Here is a 19,629-nt window from a genome sequence, read left to right as displayed (position 1 = left end):
CTGGACAATTAGTATGGTATAGTAATTGGAGGAGGCGAAAGACAATTGACGTCATGCAGCATCCTGTAAGAGGGAGTAGAAAGAGTTCCGATCCTCTCTTCACATACACCGGTGCACTGTAATGCCTGTCTTACTCATGAACAATTTTCTTTAAAAGCTCTCGTAGGAATACTGCAACAGAATTTCAGCCATGGAAAATTTTAAGGCGAAATACAACAGGCACATACCGTATTCCTCCGAATATAGTCCCCCCCCTAATTTTGAGCCTTGAGTTTCTGGAAAAATTTCAAAAAATGGGTTTGAATATAGTCCCCCCTTTACTTTTACCATGGGCATTTTTCGAAAAAAAAAAGGGGGGACTATATTCAGGTAGTGTGAATCTTCCCAAGAAATTAAACAACAATTGGGGGAATCTCAGTGCCGTATGATAATAACCAAGTCGTAGAGTTAATAAAACCACCCTCAGCCTTCCAACAGCCCATGGCCCAGATGTTTTTTCATTTCCAAGACCACACACACCATATATCATTAGCTTCAAAGGAAAATATCAAGTTTCACATGAACAATGGAAACATGTTTCATTCCTATCCTGTCTCACCAACTGACATTTTTCAATCTACCAGCTTCAATTTTCCCATTTTCTGGAGGCCAAATGCTAATTGAGTCACCTACTTAGCCCGAAGAAATCTTGATAGCTTTCAGCAATTGTACGATACACATGAGGTAAAAGAATGAGACCTAATGCGATGCATTTATGACAACACATAAGTTTCTTAAACTCTTATTTGTCACAGAACTTTCTAGTAACAACAAGGCTACTAATAGTCAAATCCAAACAGCACAACTTCCGACGAACCAAGCATAGCATGAGCACATTCAAACAAGATGAGACAGACTAGAAACTTCAGGCAACTCAAACTGTGTAAATCACATATCTTGCCCATCTTCGCTTTGAAGGCAATGATGTCACATGCAATATTGGATGTGTTCATCCCTTGCTCCTTTGCTTGTAGCCTCCTTGCTTGAAAGACAGAGCTCCTTCCCCTCTACCTCTCCTTTAGTGCTCATTACTTTTAAGTATTCCCAATTTCTTCTATCCGCCATTAAGTTCAACAATGTACACACTCATTTGAATTTTTTAAACCGCAGGTTTTAGCACCAATAAAATTTTCAATTGCAATAATCCTTATAATAGTGTCAGAAGATGATTTTTGAAAAAACAGGCCCTTTGCGTAATGGAAATTACTCAGCAAGACAGATGTTGACTATTAAACAGCTGCTGTCCTTCAAAACTACGAATTTCTCCAAGTTTGATACATGATTACTGTTTGCAGTGTAAATCCCATGGGATGCCCCCTCGCAGGAGTAATTTTAGCACGCCCTCCTGAGAGAAAAACCCTGCACGATCTTTTCCATGTTTTCTGAGGTAGCAATAGAACAGTGCAATGCTTACGAGTAAGAAACACAAACAGGAGCATAATAAAAATATGTCACCAAGGAAGAAACTCCCATTTCTTCTGCTTGTTTTTGAGTTAGGGTTTTAAATGACTGACTCTCGCTGAAAACCAAGGCCATCCAGTTCCCCTTTGGACATGCGATTTTGGGAGGGGAGGGAAGATAAGAAATTCGTGTCAGAGACACACCCCTATTTTCGGCTGGGAAAAAAGGTGCATCTCTCACACGAGTTTATACAGTAGGTTCCCATTATATTCCCATCTAGCATTTTCATCTCGCTTGAGCTCCTTGGAAATCATTTCCTGCAATATGGGTTTCCTGCAAGCATAATTTTTTCCAATGATTTGAAAAACGACACATCGAGGTTGTATTGCGCATAAAACTTTTATAGAATATCCTAATAGTTGCCTTCATAATATTCTTCTAATTCTTCAGTCCAGGGAGAAGAAAAATAGCCCAAATGATCCCTAAACTGGGTAATAGGAAACAGGAAAATAGAGAGTTTAATGCAATTGAGCAGTGGATAATAGTTATGTAATCACTTCATTATCAGACCATTGGTCACGGAGTAAAAATTCACCAAAATGTAACCTTCTGACCCTCCATTGAGATTTATGCCTTTGGCTGAATCATCATCAAAATGTTCATAGCAGCTAAAACGGAATCATTACTACTGTCTGCCTAGTCTACCAACCAGATTCCCAGACTAAAAAAACCTTTTCTATATCTACTGCACGTCTGTTGGTTGTCCTCTAAGTGACTGATGCGTTTTATTTCCTTTCATACTAATTTAAGTTGAAGGTAAACGTCAAATTTTGGAATAGTGGAACTCTGTGAGGGTTCAAATGACCTGTTCCGCAGTAAACGATGTATTGTCACGCAGAAAAAGAAAAAGCGATCAAAGGAGGATAAAATTTCGTACGAGTAGACTAAGTCCCATGTCATGAAAATTCAAAAAATGCCAACCTGCCGACAAAACAAATGAGTGTGAAAAAAGTAAGTGAAAATGGAAAGCTGAGTTATTTTGCCCCTGCCAAGCTTTGTGCTTCTATAGCTAAGCAGTGGTATGAGAGATGATTACCAAGATACATGTGCAAGATTTGTCCAATGCTGAAGAAGAATATACAACGTCGATTTCGAGTAATTCAAAAATTGCATAGGCATCATCACACACGTGTTGACAAATACCATTGATGCATGGCCCATTTAAACATATTTTTGTCCAGATTAACTGGAGAAAACACACTGTAATTCCACAATTGCGATCCTTTCAAGGAGATATGTCCCAAATAATAAACTGCCCCTGTTACTTGGGGCCGAAAGAACTAAAGTCTACTGTATATTATATTATTTAAGGCAGAGGGCAAGGTTGCTCCGGTCAGTAACACATGTAACTCACCCAGTAGGAGGAAAGGGGGTGACCTGATGTCCAGTGGGGAGGTAGGCTTGCTGAGTATTGGTGACATAGACAGTAGGGTGTCGGTAGAGCTCAGGCTGATGGTAGAGGGGTTGGCCAGCAGCTGCTAAGGAATGCCTGGGTGAGAGCCTTGTAGTGCCAGGGATGTGCGCAGCTGGTTGAGGTGAGGGGTGGGCAGTCACATGCCGCCTGGAAAAGATCATATGCCATTTCATGCATCTAAATCTTATCTTTTACTAAGATACAATGATGAACAGAATTATATTGCACACGGAATCACAAAATCATGGGTTTGACTGTTAAATTTAGCGAAAAAAAATTGTTAATCCAAATAATTGTATCCAATTAACATGACATAATTACTACAAAATACTGGAAATTTTGTAATATTCATGAAAAATGCACTTATCTACTTTTCCAACATATTTTGGAAAACACACTTTTTTTTGGTTTTGACAAGGATGGTCATTTACAAGGTGCCTTAGAACATTTAGGAGAGAGCATAACATGTTGTAAGAATATTTCGAGTTAATAAATGGATTTAAAAGAAATGTTACCATTCACTGTCCTTTTAAAAAGGTTAAAACTATCTATATTTTTAATGGATGCAGGTAATTTGTAGTACAATTTTGTACCCATGAACTCAGGCCCTCTACATGCCAGTGTTAAGTTTGATAATTTGACATGAATGTAACACTGACATCTCCTGGTTTCACATGAATGGAGGCTATAATTCCTAATAAATTAACCTTATGCTGTAACCACACTTTACGATGCCTTGCTTTGGTTTTTCAACTTATGAACAAATTCAGCTGGTGAACAAGTTCTCGGAACGCATCTTGCTCATGTGCCGAGGACTTTGTACAGAGGTATTTTGTAATATTCATGAAAATGACAGACCAACCTCCCTAAATTGTAATGAGTGAGGCTTTAGATAGATAGATAGAAAAATATTTATTGTTTAGAAAAAATTCCAAACAAGAATAATTAGGAACAAAAATAATATTAAATTACATAAATAAATTAAATTTTGCTAACACATTACATTAAATACAATATAAATGATAACAATGATATTCCATTTCATGACATAACCAATCAAGCAAATGCACGAAATAAAGTAAAAACGGCAAATTGAGCAATTTTCCAAGCCGGATTTTATACAAACACAAAGTCACATATTCTTAACTAAACAAAAAAAGCTACAGCAAAAAAAATGAACCCTAATAATCAGAACAGAACCTCGAAAAAAAGAGCAACTAGTGATAATAAAGTAACTTGTTATATGTATTTTCGAGATAGTAAATAATCATAATATTTTAGTTCAAAGGTTTTGACAGATATGCAATTTCTTACATCAGTTGGTATATCATTCCAAATCCGACGTGCGGTAACGAGGCTTTAGACTTACCCGTAGCTTTGGTGAAGTGTGGAGTGAGAATTGGAGGATGAAGAGGCCCACGTTTTGGAGGATGAAGATGTGGGAGCGGTGAGCAGGTGTTGTTGAGGGGGTGGCGGCACAGCTTGCGCCTCCCTCACTGTCACTGGAATCTCTCGGTTTGAATGCGCCGCTGGAGGCTGAATGTAGTCTTTATGACCTGGACAAATGCAAAGCACCCAGTTTGAGTGGAGTCACTTACCAAACGTTTTCCCAATCTAATCAAATCCATGAAATCTATTCATTTCAGAAAAATATAATAAAAATTACCATTAAGGCACAAAAAACTATCAGTTATTCAGGAGCATGGAAGCCTGTTTAAATGGAGTTTAACGTAAATGCGATTATAGTCCATACAGTGTAGAGCTTTAACTATCCATGCTTGTGGGAAGAAAACCCAACAAGATAATTAAAACAGACAGATAAACCATTTATAATAATTTTTTAGCAATTTTTCCAATTGGTTGTCTATTGCCTTCTCTTCAATAATGAGCACTAATTTGAATATTGCATTCAAATTATGGCAATTAGGATGACTTTTTCATATCTCAGTTGCAATAATCCATAGAGTGCACCAACTCAAATGCTTCAGTGAGGAAATTTGAAACTTTCACAAATAAGTTTTTATGGAATATAATAAACATAATTATGTTTTTAAAGTATGAATTGAGTTTCAAGTGTCTGGGGTTCCACTTACAACAATAAAAATGTTTGCTCCCATTACCCAGACGAGCATCATTAGATAGCAGTAAATATTAACAGACTATGGTCTGCTCATGTTAAAGTATGTGTATCATCCAGCGGTAGTAGCCCCGTCACGTTATGTGCTTTTGCATAGTCGTTAGTGACTCCCCTCTACAGAATTATTTTGGACTACAAGGACCAAGTTCTTGTTCTGGCAAAAAAATATTTGTTTATGATAAAATGTGTATTTAAAAACAAGCATTAGCTCTCGAGTTGAGTAAATCTAATACTATACTCCTACCTTCTTCGCAAAAATGCTAAATATGGCTGGCCTCAAGGGCAGTTTTTTTATTTATCTCTATAACCCCCGAAAACAGCACAATGAGGCCTTTACATCGGGAGTTTAAACAATCAACAACAGACAATCAGACACACCCATATCCTGGAAGGGGTAACCTATCCATGCGGGACCCGAACCCACGACCTTCAGTATGGTAGGTGAGGAATTATCCCCGCCGCCACCAAGGCCGACAACCAAGTTCCGTACCAAGAAGTGTTCATTAGACTTCCACAGTAAAAAGAGGAAATTCAGCTGTAATTACCAGCAAGCATACTTGATGACTGAGCATGGAATTCCCGATGGGCCACAGGAACTAGATGATCCTGGGTAATTTCTCGCTTGTGAGCCGCCACCACGATGGAAGGAGGTGCAGGCGCAATGTCACGATGAGCGGCCGGTGGTGCAGAGATTTCCCTTGCGTGTGCAGCAGGTGGAGGTGGAGCCATCTGATCCCTGAGGGAACAAAATTACACACATTGAATGTCACAAACTTAGATAATATACACAAATAGATACAACCCAAAGTAAATTTCACTATTATGGTTAAATCTTCCATCCCAACATCAACCTGCACTTGCGACAACAATGGTGTATAAATATATATATATTTTTTTTACAAGGCTGCTACTTAAGAAAAAAATCATCAACCTTTTTAATAATCAATCCTTTTTTAATGATGAAAATGATTTTATAAAATTAATTTTTTAAACATTCATTCCAACCATTTTGTTCCATTCCCATGTTGTTTATCAGGCATGAGATGACCTTTGAGCCTGCACTTCCAAGCTTTAACCTATTTACTTTCAAGACACAACTGTGGACAGAGCACAGTAACCAAAATGTGAGAGTCTTATATATTTAAAGGGACAGATAATACCCATCTGTGGGCACTGCTCATTGGCGAGATCCTTAGCCCACCAATTGGTAGGAATTGCAGTGAATATGTTAACCAAAAACTCATAAAACTTGGCAGTAGCTGAAGCACACACTGACGAACTAACAAAAATTAAGTGGTTGTACACATGTCATTAGGCTGGTCAGAACCAGATCCTCTGATGATACCTATGTTTAATCTAAGCAATGAAGCTGCAGCTTACATGATCTAAGGCCATTGTACACCTCACTCTCGGCCACAAAATATTTCTGTTCCTCTTACCAGGGACTTAGGCTACAATAAAACAAATGATTAGAAGGACACTACTACCTTATTCCAGAAGACATCGAGAGGAACTCTCTCAGTGATTTAACAGGAAGTTTGCTTTGGATAGGCGAGGGTATAATAATAATTATAATAATAAATAGTGAAATAATTTCTGATGGAGGAGACAAAGTTAGAAACTTGAAATGCAGTGTTCTGAATGTGTCCTCCCAACTCAAGTCTGTGACCAAAGTGAGACCCTTCAAATGCACAAATGAAGCTACATATTTACTTGTTAAAGCAAAAAAAAAAGTTCTTGGGGTCTTGAGGGTAATTAAGCACTACTTCAAAAAAATGCATATTTTGAAGTAAATATTCAGAAATATTTAATTATCCCGTGCATTTTAATGACCACTCTCAAAATTAAAATGAAGAACAGCATTTTATCACAGCAACTTAAGTATCGCATCACACATGAGACTAGGGCGAAAATCATTAGGGATCAACTACAAATGAAATAAGTTTATGAACAACAAGAGTACGACCTAAGCAATGAACTAAGCAAAGAACTACTGACTGGAACAAATGAATTTAATAATGACCAAAAAACCACAGCGATGTACAGCTAAAACAACTAAGTCAACAATTTTGTAATTTTCTTCCATGACTTCAATTAAAACGTAGGTATATAAAATTTACACGGCCAAAAAAACAAATTAGAACAAACGATAAAGGATGTAAAAGAGAAGAAATATGTAGCTATGAAAAGATTAGCGGATAGGAGAGAGAAATGGAGAGCTGCGTCAAACCAATCTTAGGATTGTTGACTAATGATGATGATGATGAGAATAAACATTACAGAGAATAATTTGTAATTTTGTCCTTCAAGCAAAAAAACATGTCAAAAATTTTGCATTAAATTTTGAAGAGGCCAGGAGTCGATAGGCCAGATATAGATCATCTTGACTTTTTCTCATGACTTGGTCTTACCGATGAAGTGTACTCCAACATTACCAACTTCTTTCACGGTAGTACAATTCATGCACTGTGGCCCAAAAAATGTATGAGAAATGAATTATAAAATGGAACATCACCACAGAGCTCATAAAAATATTCAAACTAAAATAGAACGATTATTTGATTCACTGCACATAATATGTTGATCTCTAGTTTTGAGAGTTGCTTCTGATAAGATTGATTAGTATTGACAAACATTAACGACTGAAAAAGACACTGCTGTGTTAACAACTAGAATAATTAAAAAGGCCACAAGAAACAAAAACAAGATAGGATAGGAAGTAGAAGTTCAGAAATTTTTCACAAAAAAGACATAGCAAAGAATTTGAAAAAAAAAACACCCCTACTACACTACACAAAACAGTAATTTAAAAACAACTTATTCACAAATGCATGCAGTGTATTAAGTTAGACCAGATACAACTTAATCACAAAAAGATGCAATGTTTCCCAAACCTTTCAATATTGTAAATGTTGGTAAGAGTATAATGCATGGCACCTCAATAAGTAATAAATGCCACTAGTTACCACATGCACATTAAATCAACTGGCAATAATTTAACTTTCAGATCACTTTTAAAGACCTGCCTAGCAAGTTTGCAAGGTTTGTAATAAGTTTCCTTGACTACCTTGTTGCAAGGGAACTTAGTTGGTAGCTTATAGGCAAAGCCTATAAACCAAAAGAAACCCACAATGCATTTTTCATCCACCTTCTTTTACTAGCAGCCCTATTAACACTCAAAAGGAACTACAGCTCCTTCTCAGTACAAACAGAGAGTGAATATATCTTTAATGATGTAATAAAAATTGGCAGGGAACTGTATAAATGAAGTAACTGTATTATTTAAAGCCAAAAATTTTAATTGGGCAAGAAATTTCAGGAATTTTTCAATGTCATATAAAGGTATTATTGAGTATTCTAATCAAAAGGCATTCTGCCTACTTAATACAATTACAAATGACATCACCTTCTAACTGTATAAAATCCTTATGATGAAATGGAATGCTTTCAATTTACGCCTAAAAAGGTACACCAAAGCAAATGCTAAGACATCAGGGCGCATCAGAAAAAAATGAGAAAGGTTGCATCTTTTTGTGAGGGCCTATTAGAGGGTTGTTATAAGGTTCCTTTATTCAAATTCCTTGACTTTTCCCGGTCAAAAAACCTCATTTCCCCTTTAATCTTTTTATCATTGAACTACATTTTTGTGCGCTCGCTTGCGATTCCAGTTTGCCCAGGAAATAATTATATCATAGTTTTTACAGGTAGTTCAGATTATCTGCGGTCAAATTTTTAACGAGAGAAAAATGGCAAGCTGAGCTCAGAGCAGAGGAATTTGCATCTAGAAGTTTTTACAGGTAAGAAAACAAAACAAATACTGGGTGATTATGTATAAACAGCACTAAGCAATGCAATACCGCTAGCTTCTTCATTTTCCTAAAATAATTATTAGCATCGTTCCCAATGACATTTATCCATTTCCGAAAGCAAATTTACCCTTTATTTCTGTGCCTAAGATGCAAGGCCTCAGCCAGGTGACTGTTTCGACTCGCTCGTCACGACATAAATTCCCTTGATGCAATGGACAAGATTCTCCAACACCTCCCACACCCTTTGCCCTGAATTCCCTATTCACAACCCTAATGCTCCTTGATAACAACCCTATATTAGACTTGATTGAAAGGAAAGGGGTGGAAGAAGTTTACACCAAAATTAACAAATCCAAGAGGCCAACAGACCCGTAGATCACATGATGGTCTTGCGTGCTGACGCGATGACTGGTTGAGGGGTGCATTGCGATGTGGTGGTGATGGTGGTGCGATGGATACGTGTTGCTTGATGAGGGGGCCGAAGGGGGAGATGGCGGAGAGGGCATAGACAGGGGTGGAGGCATGGCTGCCTCATGGCAGTGCCCTGATGACAACACCGTTGACGCATGATGGTGATGCTGGTGCCTAGGAGCCCTTCGGTGTTCTGTTCGGCTAGTGGTTGTGTCTCCTGATTCACGAGAGCACTCGGACTGAGCCTTGGCAAGGAGGCGCTTCTTCTGCGACAGGGTGGAGGTTGTGATCTGCACCGTGGGAGTTGGGGGAGCAGCTGATGTCTGCACATATCCAGCACTGCAGTAGAGGCACGGGCTGGGAGGGTTGGGTCCAAAGTTTTCGTATGGACTTTGTCTGCGGGGTTGGTTGGGTTACACCAGGCAAGCACACAAACATAATGGAAGTTATTAAATGGCAGCAGAATTAAATATTATGATTAGAGCGCTACACATATATGCACTAGAGCCACAATGTGACAAGAATTGCTGTCATCAATACGGGCACTCCACCATTGATGATAGATTCCAAGATTGAACAGTTATCTAAGGCATTATGCCACAGAGACCATGCACCACATTCTGCATTATCATGCTTCAAACAACAAATCCCATTATCTTCCAACTAGTAAAAAAAACTCAGGTTGTACCCTTATTAAATCCTAAAAATATAACGATGATATATGTACATAATACTTTGTAGGCGTTTAACTCACTAAAATATTCTCACTTTTAAATTATCCGATATACTATTAAGTAGAAAGTTAACAGTTGGGCATTGATGAATACATAATAAATTTAGCTGTTTTAAAAACTTTTAAATGTATTAAATTTTGAACATGAGCATTCAGAAAGAACTGATAAGATGCCTGAATAAAATTACAAAACTTTTTGTAGAATGCACAATGATGCAATTCACATGTTACCCTCAAAGGAAGTCCAATTCATATTAAATAATATGCATTCAATCTGATGATGGCCAGGAAGGGGTATGGAAAAAAACTTAGTACAGGCATCCCCCGAGTTACGTATGTCTCGACTTACGTAAATCCGTACTTTCGTAAATCCGTACTTACGTAAATCCGTACTTACGTAAGTGATAACCTTATTTCAAATGATTACGTTAATTTTCGAATGCGAGCGCGAAGAAGTAGATATTCGCTCGTACAACCCATGGTAGAAAAAATATTGAATTTTTATCGAGTGTTTTACGTGCTAAAAATAACAAAGTGACCCATTTTTGTCATTCCTCGAAGGAATTTTCATTAATTTCTGTAGAAAAATCGCTTATAAATCCCAAGTCAGCAATCAACGTGAAAATTTGCGGTTCTAGCGATGGATGTGGTTGCGCTCATTCCTGTACGATACAACTATATTGTTATACAGTATGTACACCCGAACTCCGACTATCAACTATTTAAAAATTGTACCCTTAAGTTTGGACATTTCCATCTGTGGAATTAAAAGAAAATGAAGTTCAAGCAGAAATATTTATTGCGGAAAAGAATTGTTTAGTACGCGAGTAACGGCATCGAACATTTTGTAATTATCAGAGGACTGAGAGCGCGTGAATGAGAGGAAAATCAAGACACTTCGACCATAGCGATGACAACGATCCTCCTGCGGAGACCACCCAGCTGGAAGTCCGAATAGCCTTTTTCGAAAATAATAAGATGGTTGCCCAAAGAATTTAAACAAAATTACAAAATCGGGGCTGACAACATGTTCATGGCAAGCGTTTACTCTAACTACTATTTACAATAACGATTAATTAAGTTAAACTAAGTGTTAATTCCTTCCCTACATTTAAAGGATAAGGTAAGATTGTTAAAAACTCAAGAAATTTAGAAATATACAAGTATAAGTGAAAATTAAATAATAAAACAGGAAATAGGATCACAATTATCAAGAATTTAATTCATGATGTATTTACCTTTGTAATTTAAACTTAGGAGGTGCTTTAGGTCAGAAAAACTCACCAAAAAGCATTTCAACCAAATGTACAATCTCATGCTTTTTAATAACAAATAATACCTGCCCCATGGTCTCGGGCATAATGACGTTTTTACTTGTATATGTACAGCAATGTTATCAAATTCGACATTATCAATGTTATACAAAACTTTTGGAATTATGTATTTAATTTTGCTGTTGTTTATCTTTGACTATCACAACCTTTGGCACGCTCCTGTCTGTGAGCCCACATGTACTGTCAATGCATGTGACTGTCCCATTAAGACTTTTCAGATTATGAAACAGGTTCATTGACATTAATTCAATGCCAACACCCTTAGTTTAAAGCCTCCGGGCATCTATCAGTTGCTACGCGAAAGTGCCCTATTGAAAAGCTCTGCCAGTCGGACTTTTCTTTCAGGGGGCTTTTCTCTGCCTCCGAACGTGACTAATATCCACTTCCGAGTCTTCCGATCGTAAGCATGGCCTTCAGCAAGCTTCCCTCTTTCGAGCCGTGTGAGCCGTTTGTAAATAGCAGTATTTGAACGGAAGTTATGGCGCGAAAACCTCTCCCTATTTTTTCTTATTTTATCGGCCGATTCTGACGACTTCCATGCTACTTTCCGCAAGACCCTTCTTAACGGAAGTCCTGCAAAAATGCTCAGTACAGAGGCATGGAAGACCCTCTTGGGGCTCTGTCCAGCAGTCATGCTATGGAGAGAACTCCACCATATCGTAAGGGTTAAGGGAATGGGGAAGTGTGGCTGCCCCCTCCTTCTTTTATATGCCACTGGCTACTTAATGCAAACATCAATAAATAAAATCTCTGGGCGGAAGGTGTAAGGACCGCAGTATATTACATAAATACGCATCATTGTTAGCCAGCTTCCCATTGCAACAAAAGCAGCATTAGCTTAAGTGTTGGAATAAGATTTCATGCTAATACGTCAACATGAAATAAGATAGCAATCTTAAGATCCTATGTTTCCTTCACATTTCACACTGTTATGCCAACATAAAAAAATACTACTTCCACGGTTACCACTAATAAATCTCCAATACTGATCAGCACTAATAGTCATTGAATTCTACATGATAGAGAGACAAAGAAGTCATAGAAAGACTACCTCTTAGAATGAAATTTTTACATGGCGAAAACATCGTAAAATTCACCTAAATGCCCAACTAGATGTCACTTGAAGGAAATTTTACCACCTCAAATGTGACATGCTATGAGGCCATGCTAATTAGATGATATAAATGCAAGCTTACCTTGGCTGCGGCTCATGTTTAATTTCACGAACTACTTGTGAGTTAGCGTACGTCTGACTCAAAATCGAATGGGATGTTGCTGATGGATGACTTTGCACAATAGCAGAGCTTGTTTGGCCCTGCGTAGATTGGCTGGAATGCAGCTGCAGATGTAAGTCTTGTTTAACTGGGCTTTTATGCTCCTCATCACTGTCAGCTACAGTCACACAAGAAATCACATTTTTTCTCGGCTTCAAAGCCCCTCTGGATGCCGGTTGAGTACTGTATGCCAAAAGTAGACAATAGAGAGGGTTAAAATAGAACCACAAATAGAGCTGAACGTGAACTGAATCCAGAATACAATCATATGGAAATGAAATGTTCTGAAATAACCATTTCATCATTTCCAATCACCAAAATATTCACAGTAAATATTTACACAATATTTTTATTAAAGATATAACGGTGTAAGATCAAAAATTCAAATAAACATATTAAGAGTTAAGCAGACTTCCAGAGTGGACATGACTTTATTATCTAAGGGATTGATGGTGAAGAAAAGGTGACAAGAGTAACACAGATTCCCAGGAACAAAAAGCTGATAATCGGGTAGCTTAAGTTCAAGTGAACTACGAGAACTGTCCAGAAAGTAACACACATTTCGTCATGGCAGAGGGCGGGACTAAGGCCGCTACCTTGGCGTCAGGTACGTATCTTACACATCATGCCTATCGTACTTGGATTCAGTCAAGTGTTAAAATGAGTGCTGCAATTGAAAATCCCGCCAATTGTCAAGTGTGAGCTATGACGTTTTTGTCGGTGAAAAATCACAAACCAATTGAAATTTATTGCCCGATTTACGATGTGTACAGTGAAGGAATTATCACTAAGAAAATTTACACGTGCCAAACAAAATAAGCATCTTGGAAAACTCAGGAAGAAAGTTTTGAAAGACTCAAATCTGCTAGTTGACTGTCTTGTTTACCTCAAGAGAAAGCTGATAGTAGTGATTTTTGTAGTTTCGTTGAGATATGAAAAGGAAAATTCAGAGGAGCATCCCAAATGTGCGCACATGATGCCATTGAGTGCACCTCTATTCCACAGAGTTCATCACGAGTCATGCTCTGGGTTGTGGGAGACTCGGTGGTCAGTCGCGTATTTGGACGACGAAGAAAGGAAATGGTTCACCTTGTTTGAATTTCCCTCACTGACCACAGAATAACAATCCACTGAAAAGGAAACCCACTATCCTGCGGAGCGATAGTGGAAGCACAACCTTTGCTGGAATACTTTTTTCTCCCATAGTACCTAAACCAGTGTTTGAACTCACAGGCAGCAGATTTCTACAGAAAGGGTACAGAAAAGCTTGTACCGCATCATGATAAATGCTTTCATTTGCAAGGCAGTTATGGATAAAAATAGCCAGAGAGTTTGACTTCAAAATGTATAGGATAAAAACTCTTATTTTCACTTTGTTTATTTTAATTTCAAAACGTCTGTTACTTTTTGGACAGCCATCGTAAAAATTATCAGGAAGCTAAAGGAACTGGAGGCACACCTACTGTAAAATGATGAGTGAAAGGGTCAACGGGGAAGATATATACATACTAGGGTGTTCCTTATTTTGGCAAAAATGTTTTTTTTTTTTGCATTAACTCTAGCTCTCACCCATCTCATACTTTTCCTTTTGATCGTATGAAATTTTATCTCAATCGGATGTTGCTTATCCATGCCAAATTCAACGATAAGTGTAAATAGGGATTTCAACAGGAAATAGTGATGGATTTGGTTATTTTATGGCTTGTGATGGGTTAAATTCAGCAATAAATATTTTTTTAAACTAATTCTACTGAAATTAGGATGAATTTATGTTGCTCTCAGCACAAAATTATGCATTATTGACAACTACATCAATCAATTTTTCCACACCGTAAAATCATTCATTTTTCATGGCTCTGACAATGGCAACGAATTATCAGATTTTTCGAGACATGCAAAAGATAGGGTTATTTCACGGCCTTAAGTGGTGTAATTTTTTCTTTGCAAAAATGAGATTATTTTACTCTGTTATCCATGTTATTTTAAAAACAACATAATGGATTTTGTTTAAGTGCCACCCTTGTAACAGGCCAACCTATTAGCTCCGAGTTATGCAAACAATTGAGGAGGGTAAATTTAAGCAAAAAATTGACATTACAGACCACTGGTAATTGGCCAAATTATATGGAATTGGCTATAAAATTATTGGGCATGCAATATAATTTTTAAGGAAGAAACAAGAACCAAGGATAAGTCAGCCCCTGAGTTAAATTAAAGCATAAATTTTGAAGAGGAATGAATCCTGCAAAGAAATTGCTGCATTCATAAATTTTTATCACTATTCATGGAAATTTATTATGTTTGCAAGTACAGCAGACTCCTGATTATCCGGCTGTGGTTTATCCGGGTTGCAGATTATCCGTGCATGATTTTCACGCTCGCTCAATTTTCTTCGCTATCTTTTAAAAAAAAATCGGATGAAAAATCATCGGAATTACGGCATTAATTTTAGGATAAACTGGGCTTTTATTTGCATTAGAATCCCCATTGTAAATTGGAAGTGATCATGCGCTAGCTGCATTCATGGGAGCACCGTATTCCTGTTTTCCAAGCCTCGTAGTGCGCGACCACGGTCCTTGATCACGCATACACATCGCGCAGCAGTTGCAACCCGGCAACTTGTGCGACACGCGACTACGTGGCGTGGTGCCTGACAGTGTAGTTTTTAACGTCGATCAGTGGTTTTGAAGCATTCGTGCAAACCACTTTTCTGCATCCATGATCACACAGCCACAAATGTGTGGTTTTCGAAACCAGGCCTTACATGGAGCATTATTAATAATACGAGTACAACCATGTTATCGCTGCTAAAAAGATCGCGAACTGGCAAAGAAAGCTCTCTCAATGAGTCCGGGAAGCACTCTTAAATAATAGTATAACTGTATAAATAATAATACAGTGAGTCCTCGTTTAACGTCACTGACCGTTCCTGAAAAATGTGACGATAAACGAAATGACGTTAATCGAAGGATAATATCCCATAAGAAACAATGTAAAAAGTGAATATCGGCTCCTAGACCTCACAATTCCTACGCGAAAAAAATGTTAGCGTATCATATCTGGGGCATTTTTTAAGGTGGGAATGCCAAACTATCGCATAAATACAAGTTCCTGTCTTCGTCGGCGACAATAGCAGCAGTGACGTAAATCCTTCTCCATTTTTGTATCTTCCAGCATTTCTTTTCGGCTTCGCTATGGTGGTTGCCCGGGCGAGCGATCATCCAAGGCATCATTATCGCTGAAACATCGTCGCAGTTACAGGAACCAAAATTATTGTGAACTCGGCGAAAAAAGTGACGACAAAAACTCCGAGTTCTACACAGAAAAATGCCTTGAAATTACTTTTAAGGTTCCTGAAAACCATTATGTCAAGTAAAACCTTGCGCATCTACGCAAGAATTCATTTTGCAGAAATTTTTGCCAAAACCGTAATCGCAATTAAGAATAAACACACCGTTTTACACTTTGCTTAGACTGACTGTACTACCGCCCACAAAACGAACAACCTGCAACGCCCGCCGCTTCGCCTTTTTTTTCGCGCGAAATTTAAAAGACTTGACATTATCGCGAAGCGTAGGTGCGATAAACGAATGACGGTCTCAAAATTTTCGTGACGTTATCGCGAAATGACGTTAAACGGGGTGACGTAGAACGAGGACTCACTGTATATTGTTTGTTTTACATAAATTATGAACATTACAAGATATTTAAGAGAAAGTTAGGATTATCCATGTTTTCCGATTATTCGTGCCGTCTCTCCCCATCATTAGCCTGATTTATCGGGAGTGTACTGTATTATGGAATAGCTTTGAACAAGAAAAAATAAAAAAAATTCATAATTCAAGGAAATAACTGGGATCAAACCACAATGGCACACCTTTACAGAGTCATCCACAAGTGCAAGTTAAGTGCAAAAATTTTACACAGTAAAAGTCATTTGCCTCGACCAGATCTCCTGAATTCATACCAGATGCTCTATTACTTGAACTACCAAGGCATCTCCTTCTTCATCAGACTTTTGATTTAAACGAAAAGTTGGTCCTACCCCCTACCCTAACTAGACCCTTCTGTCTATCATCGGACAACTCTTGGTGGTCGGACTGTAGCATTTTTCCCATGGTTTTGAGGTATGCGAAGGTAAAATGAAGATTACACATGTGAACTCCCTTAACCATGCGTCGGGTTCAATGGATCTGACAGGCTCAGCGTGTTTTTTTCATTTCTTCGTGCCAATAGGCAGCATAGGCCCTCGATGCTCATAGTAGCAGCTTGTTTTGGCACACTCAATGCAGGCTTTTGCTTTTCGCATTTATGCCGACAGAGCAGTGATGGATTATTTAGGATGATTCAGCAAAATAACGGCAAAATAAAAGAATTATCAGCTAAATAAATTAGTAGAATAAAAAACATTGATCTTATAGAATTTGCACGCTAAAATTTTTTATGCACAATAATACTTAATAGCCTAAAGAGGACATTAAATCCCATCTACTACACTAATAATGGTGCAAAAGCCGTGCTAAGAGTTAATAATGTTTTTTACATCTGTGCCTGAACTCAGCAATTCCAATATTATTGCTGACTTAAGGTTAATTTTTCCTGCCCCTAGGATGATGCAACATCCAAATCACCTCTGGGGAGTAAACTCTTGATAAACGGAACTGCAAAATTTCAGTCCCTTGAGTTTAAGAGAGGTTTCACTGTATAAAACAGTCTTTTAATTTTTAGGTTGTCAATGACCCTGTCAAGCAGAATGTTTGCTTTCATAAAGGCCTTGGATATGCATCTTGATAATGCGTAAGTCATATTTCTTCTTGATTTAGTAAGGTAGTTATGCTACAGATGCTTGTTGAGAAGTTCCACTTCCCCAGATAGAATATTTTTCAAAATTAAGACTTATGCTAATCACTCAAAATATGTATCGTGCAGCTCCCCTAACATTCCCATGAGACAGAATTGCAAAAAAAAAATTACAAGTAATGTTTTGTCATCATCATAATATGTCCATGTTGTTGAAATTCTGCTTCGTGTTGTTCTGCATTTTTTTCTCGATTTGGTGCAATAAGTTCCCTGATACTTCAGCAGAACATAGACTAACCACTATTCATACTACCTACACCTGCAGGTCCAAGCGTGATTTACCATGAAAAATCTGGACATGTTTTCAGCACATCTTTGCAAACCATTTGGCATGGGTATGAATACTTGAGCTCATTAAAATTAAGCATAAATATGCTGCAGAGGCATTGCAAAAAATTTGGGGAGTGAGAGCACAAAACTTTATACACCATAAAGAATACCCTAATATATACTTAGAACTGAACCCAAAGAGCCAGAATTTCCACATAGTGCCTTATGCAAAATGCTTTGAAGTCAAACATTCATGCAAAACACTGGGGCAAACCTATTTATTTCCGTTTCATATCAACACAATGACCACTATGCCGATCGCAGTGACCAGCAAAGAGAGTTCCTCGCCTCAAAATGTCATTCAGTGACTTGATGCAGTGACACCAAATCACAGAAGATTTCCCACACCACAGGGAACCAGGACCACACCTTTAGGTATGGATTGTGACTGGAGAGGAGTCAGGAAACTTTTGCCCATTAAAACATTTTGTACTTGTATTTTTTTGCTCGAGGGAGGGAGGAGAAAAGATTCCTCGTTTTCTCCCCATGCTTTCATTTTTCTCCACATTTTATTCATTTTTCCAACAAAATCAGTGCATACCCCAAGGTAATATTACATATTTTAATAACAAGAGCACACAATTTGACACATTTTTTGAGAAATGAGGTAAAACCTTAAGCTAATTTCGGAAAAAAATTATGAAAATTTTTAAGTTCATGTATTTGAATGCTCCGTAATCACTCCAAGGTAAATACGGAGACACTCCTCCCCCTTAGTCGCACTGGTAATTGGGTTTTTTTTATTGCAAGAGGAATCTTCTGAGGGCAGCTTACCAAGAAGATTACCAGTGAAATTAAAGGGGAGGAGTCTCCCTGTATTTACCTTGGAAGGATTCAGGACTATTCAAGTACAACAACTTTGAAATTTTCATAATTTTCTGCCAAAATTAGCAAACAATTTTTCCGTACTTCACAAAATACGTGTCAAATCATATGCTTTTGTAATAAAATAAGTAATATTATCTTGGTGTATGTCAGCAATCAAGATCGCTCTCAGATTTGGAATCTAGCAAAGAATAGCCCCATGACCTCTTCAGACCTTACTCGTAAAATGTTAAACTCTTCTCAGCATGCATTGCCTAATGTTCACCAGGTACCCATTCTAAGCTCAAGAACCAGTGGAACCGATAACTGAACCATCCCTAATTAAAACCTAATACCATAACTTTTTGATCCACTTGCAACTGCATGCCAACCTGTGGATGGGTTGGAATGAATTTAGAGCAAGGTTCTTCCATACTGTATGCCGTACATTCACAGACAAAAGCTCATCACAGGCAATGAACCTAGCCTTCATTCAACTGAGTATGTACTTGGGAATCCACATAAAAATTACATACTGCAAAAAAGGAAGAGCTCAAAACTAAGAAGTAGGCTGCTGTCAAACACTTGATGTGGCTTTCAACTTTAATGAGTGATCAAAACAAAAGCAATGTAAGCAAGAGTCACAATTGATACATTAAAGACAACTACTACACTATAAACAAGTAGCCCTGAGATGTTAGCATAGGTTAAACCAAATGCATGGCAAATATAAGAAAAGGTTAATAGTGGCAAAAATTCCCAAATCAAGGCGGTTAGTTTCACTGTTGGATGTGGAGAATAAAAGCCTTCCAGTGAAGTAATGAGTGGTGCTTCAGGTATAGAGCAAACTCAGATCCAATCAAGTAAATGAGCACATTATACCTGCGATAAGCTTCGTCTTGTGACGCAATGGTCAGGACAGAGGGGCAGTTGGAACTGATGGTACAAGACACACCCATCTCAGATCCATGGCACGCAGAGCAGTTTTTATCTTTACAGCTACAAAAAATAATGCCACTACTA

At 37.9% G+C, this 19,629-nt stretch overlaps 1 protein-coding gene across 8 annotated transcripts in view; it reads right to left on the bottom strand.

Annotated features, from left to right (window-relative positions):
• The window catches only part of LOC124162793 (homeodomain-interacting protein kinase 2), a 57,131-nt gene that overhangs the window by 13,289 nt on the left and 24,213 nt on the right, over positions 1 to 19,629 (bottom strand). For 6 of the 8 annotated variants that reach the window (XR_006865679.1, XM_046539434.1, XM_046539436.1 and 3 more), the window contains 6 exons: positions 19,489 to 19,605; positions 12,535 to 12,795; positions 9,230 to 9,667; positions 5,597 to 5,787; positions 4,284 to 4,470; positions 2,855 to 3,061 (listed from right to left, as the gene is read on the bottom strand). Coding sequence is in view for 7 of the 8 variants with exons in the window: in XM_046539434.1 (XP_046395390.1) it covers positions 2,855 to 3,061; positions 4,284 to 4,470; positions 5,597 to 5,787; positions 9,230 to 9,667; positions 12,535 to 12,795; positions 19,489 to 19,605 (1,401 nt within the window). In the remaining variant the exon portion in view is untranslated. The remainder of the gene's footprint in view (positions 1 to 2,854; positions 3,062 to 4,283; positions 4,471 to 5,596; positions 5,788 to 9,229; positions 9,668 to 12,534; positions 12,796 to 19,488; positions 19,606 to 19,629) is intronic. The other 2 variants (XM_046539438.1, XM_046539437.1) reach the window with 2 other exon arrangements.

This window comes from Ischnura elegans, chromosome 7 (assembly GCF_921293095.1).
Source record: "Ischnura elegans chromosome 7, ioIscEleg1.1, whole genome shotgun sequence".
NCBI lineage: Eukaryota > Metazoa > Arthropoda > Insecta > Odonata > Coenagrionidae > Ischnura > Ischnura elegans.
The sequence above is the reverse complement of the archived record's forward strand: the minus strand, read 5'-3'. Positions and strand labels throughout refer to the sequence as shown.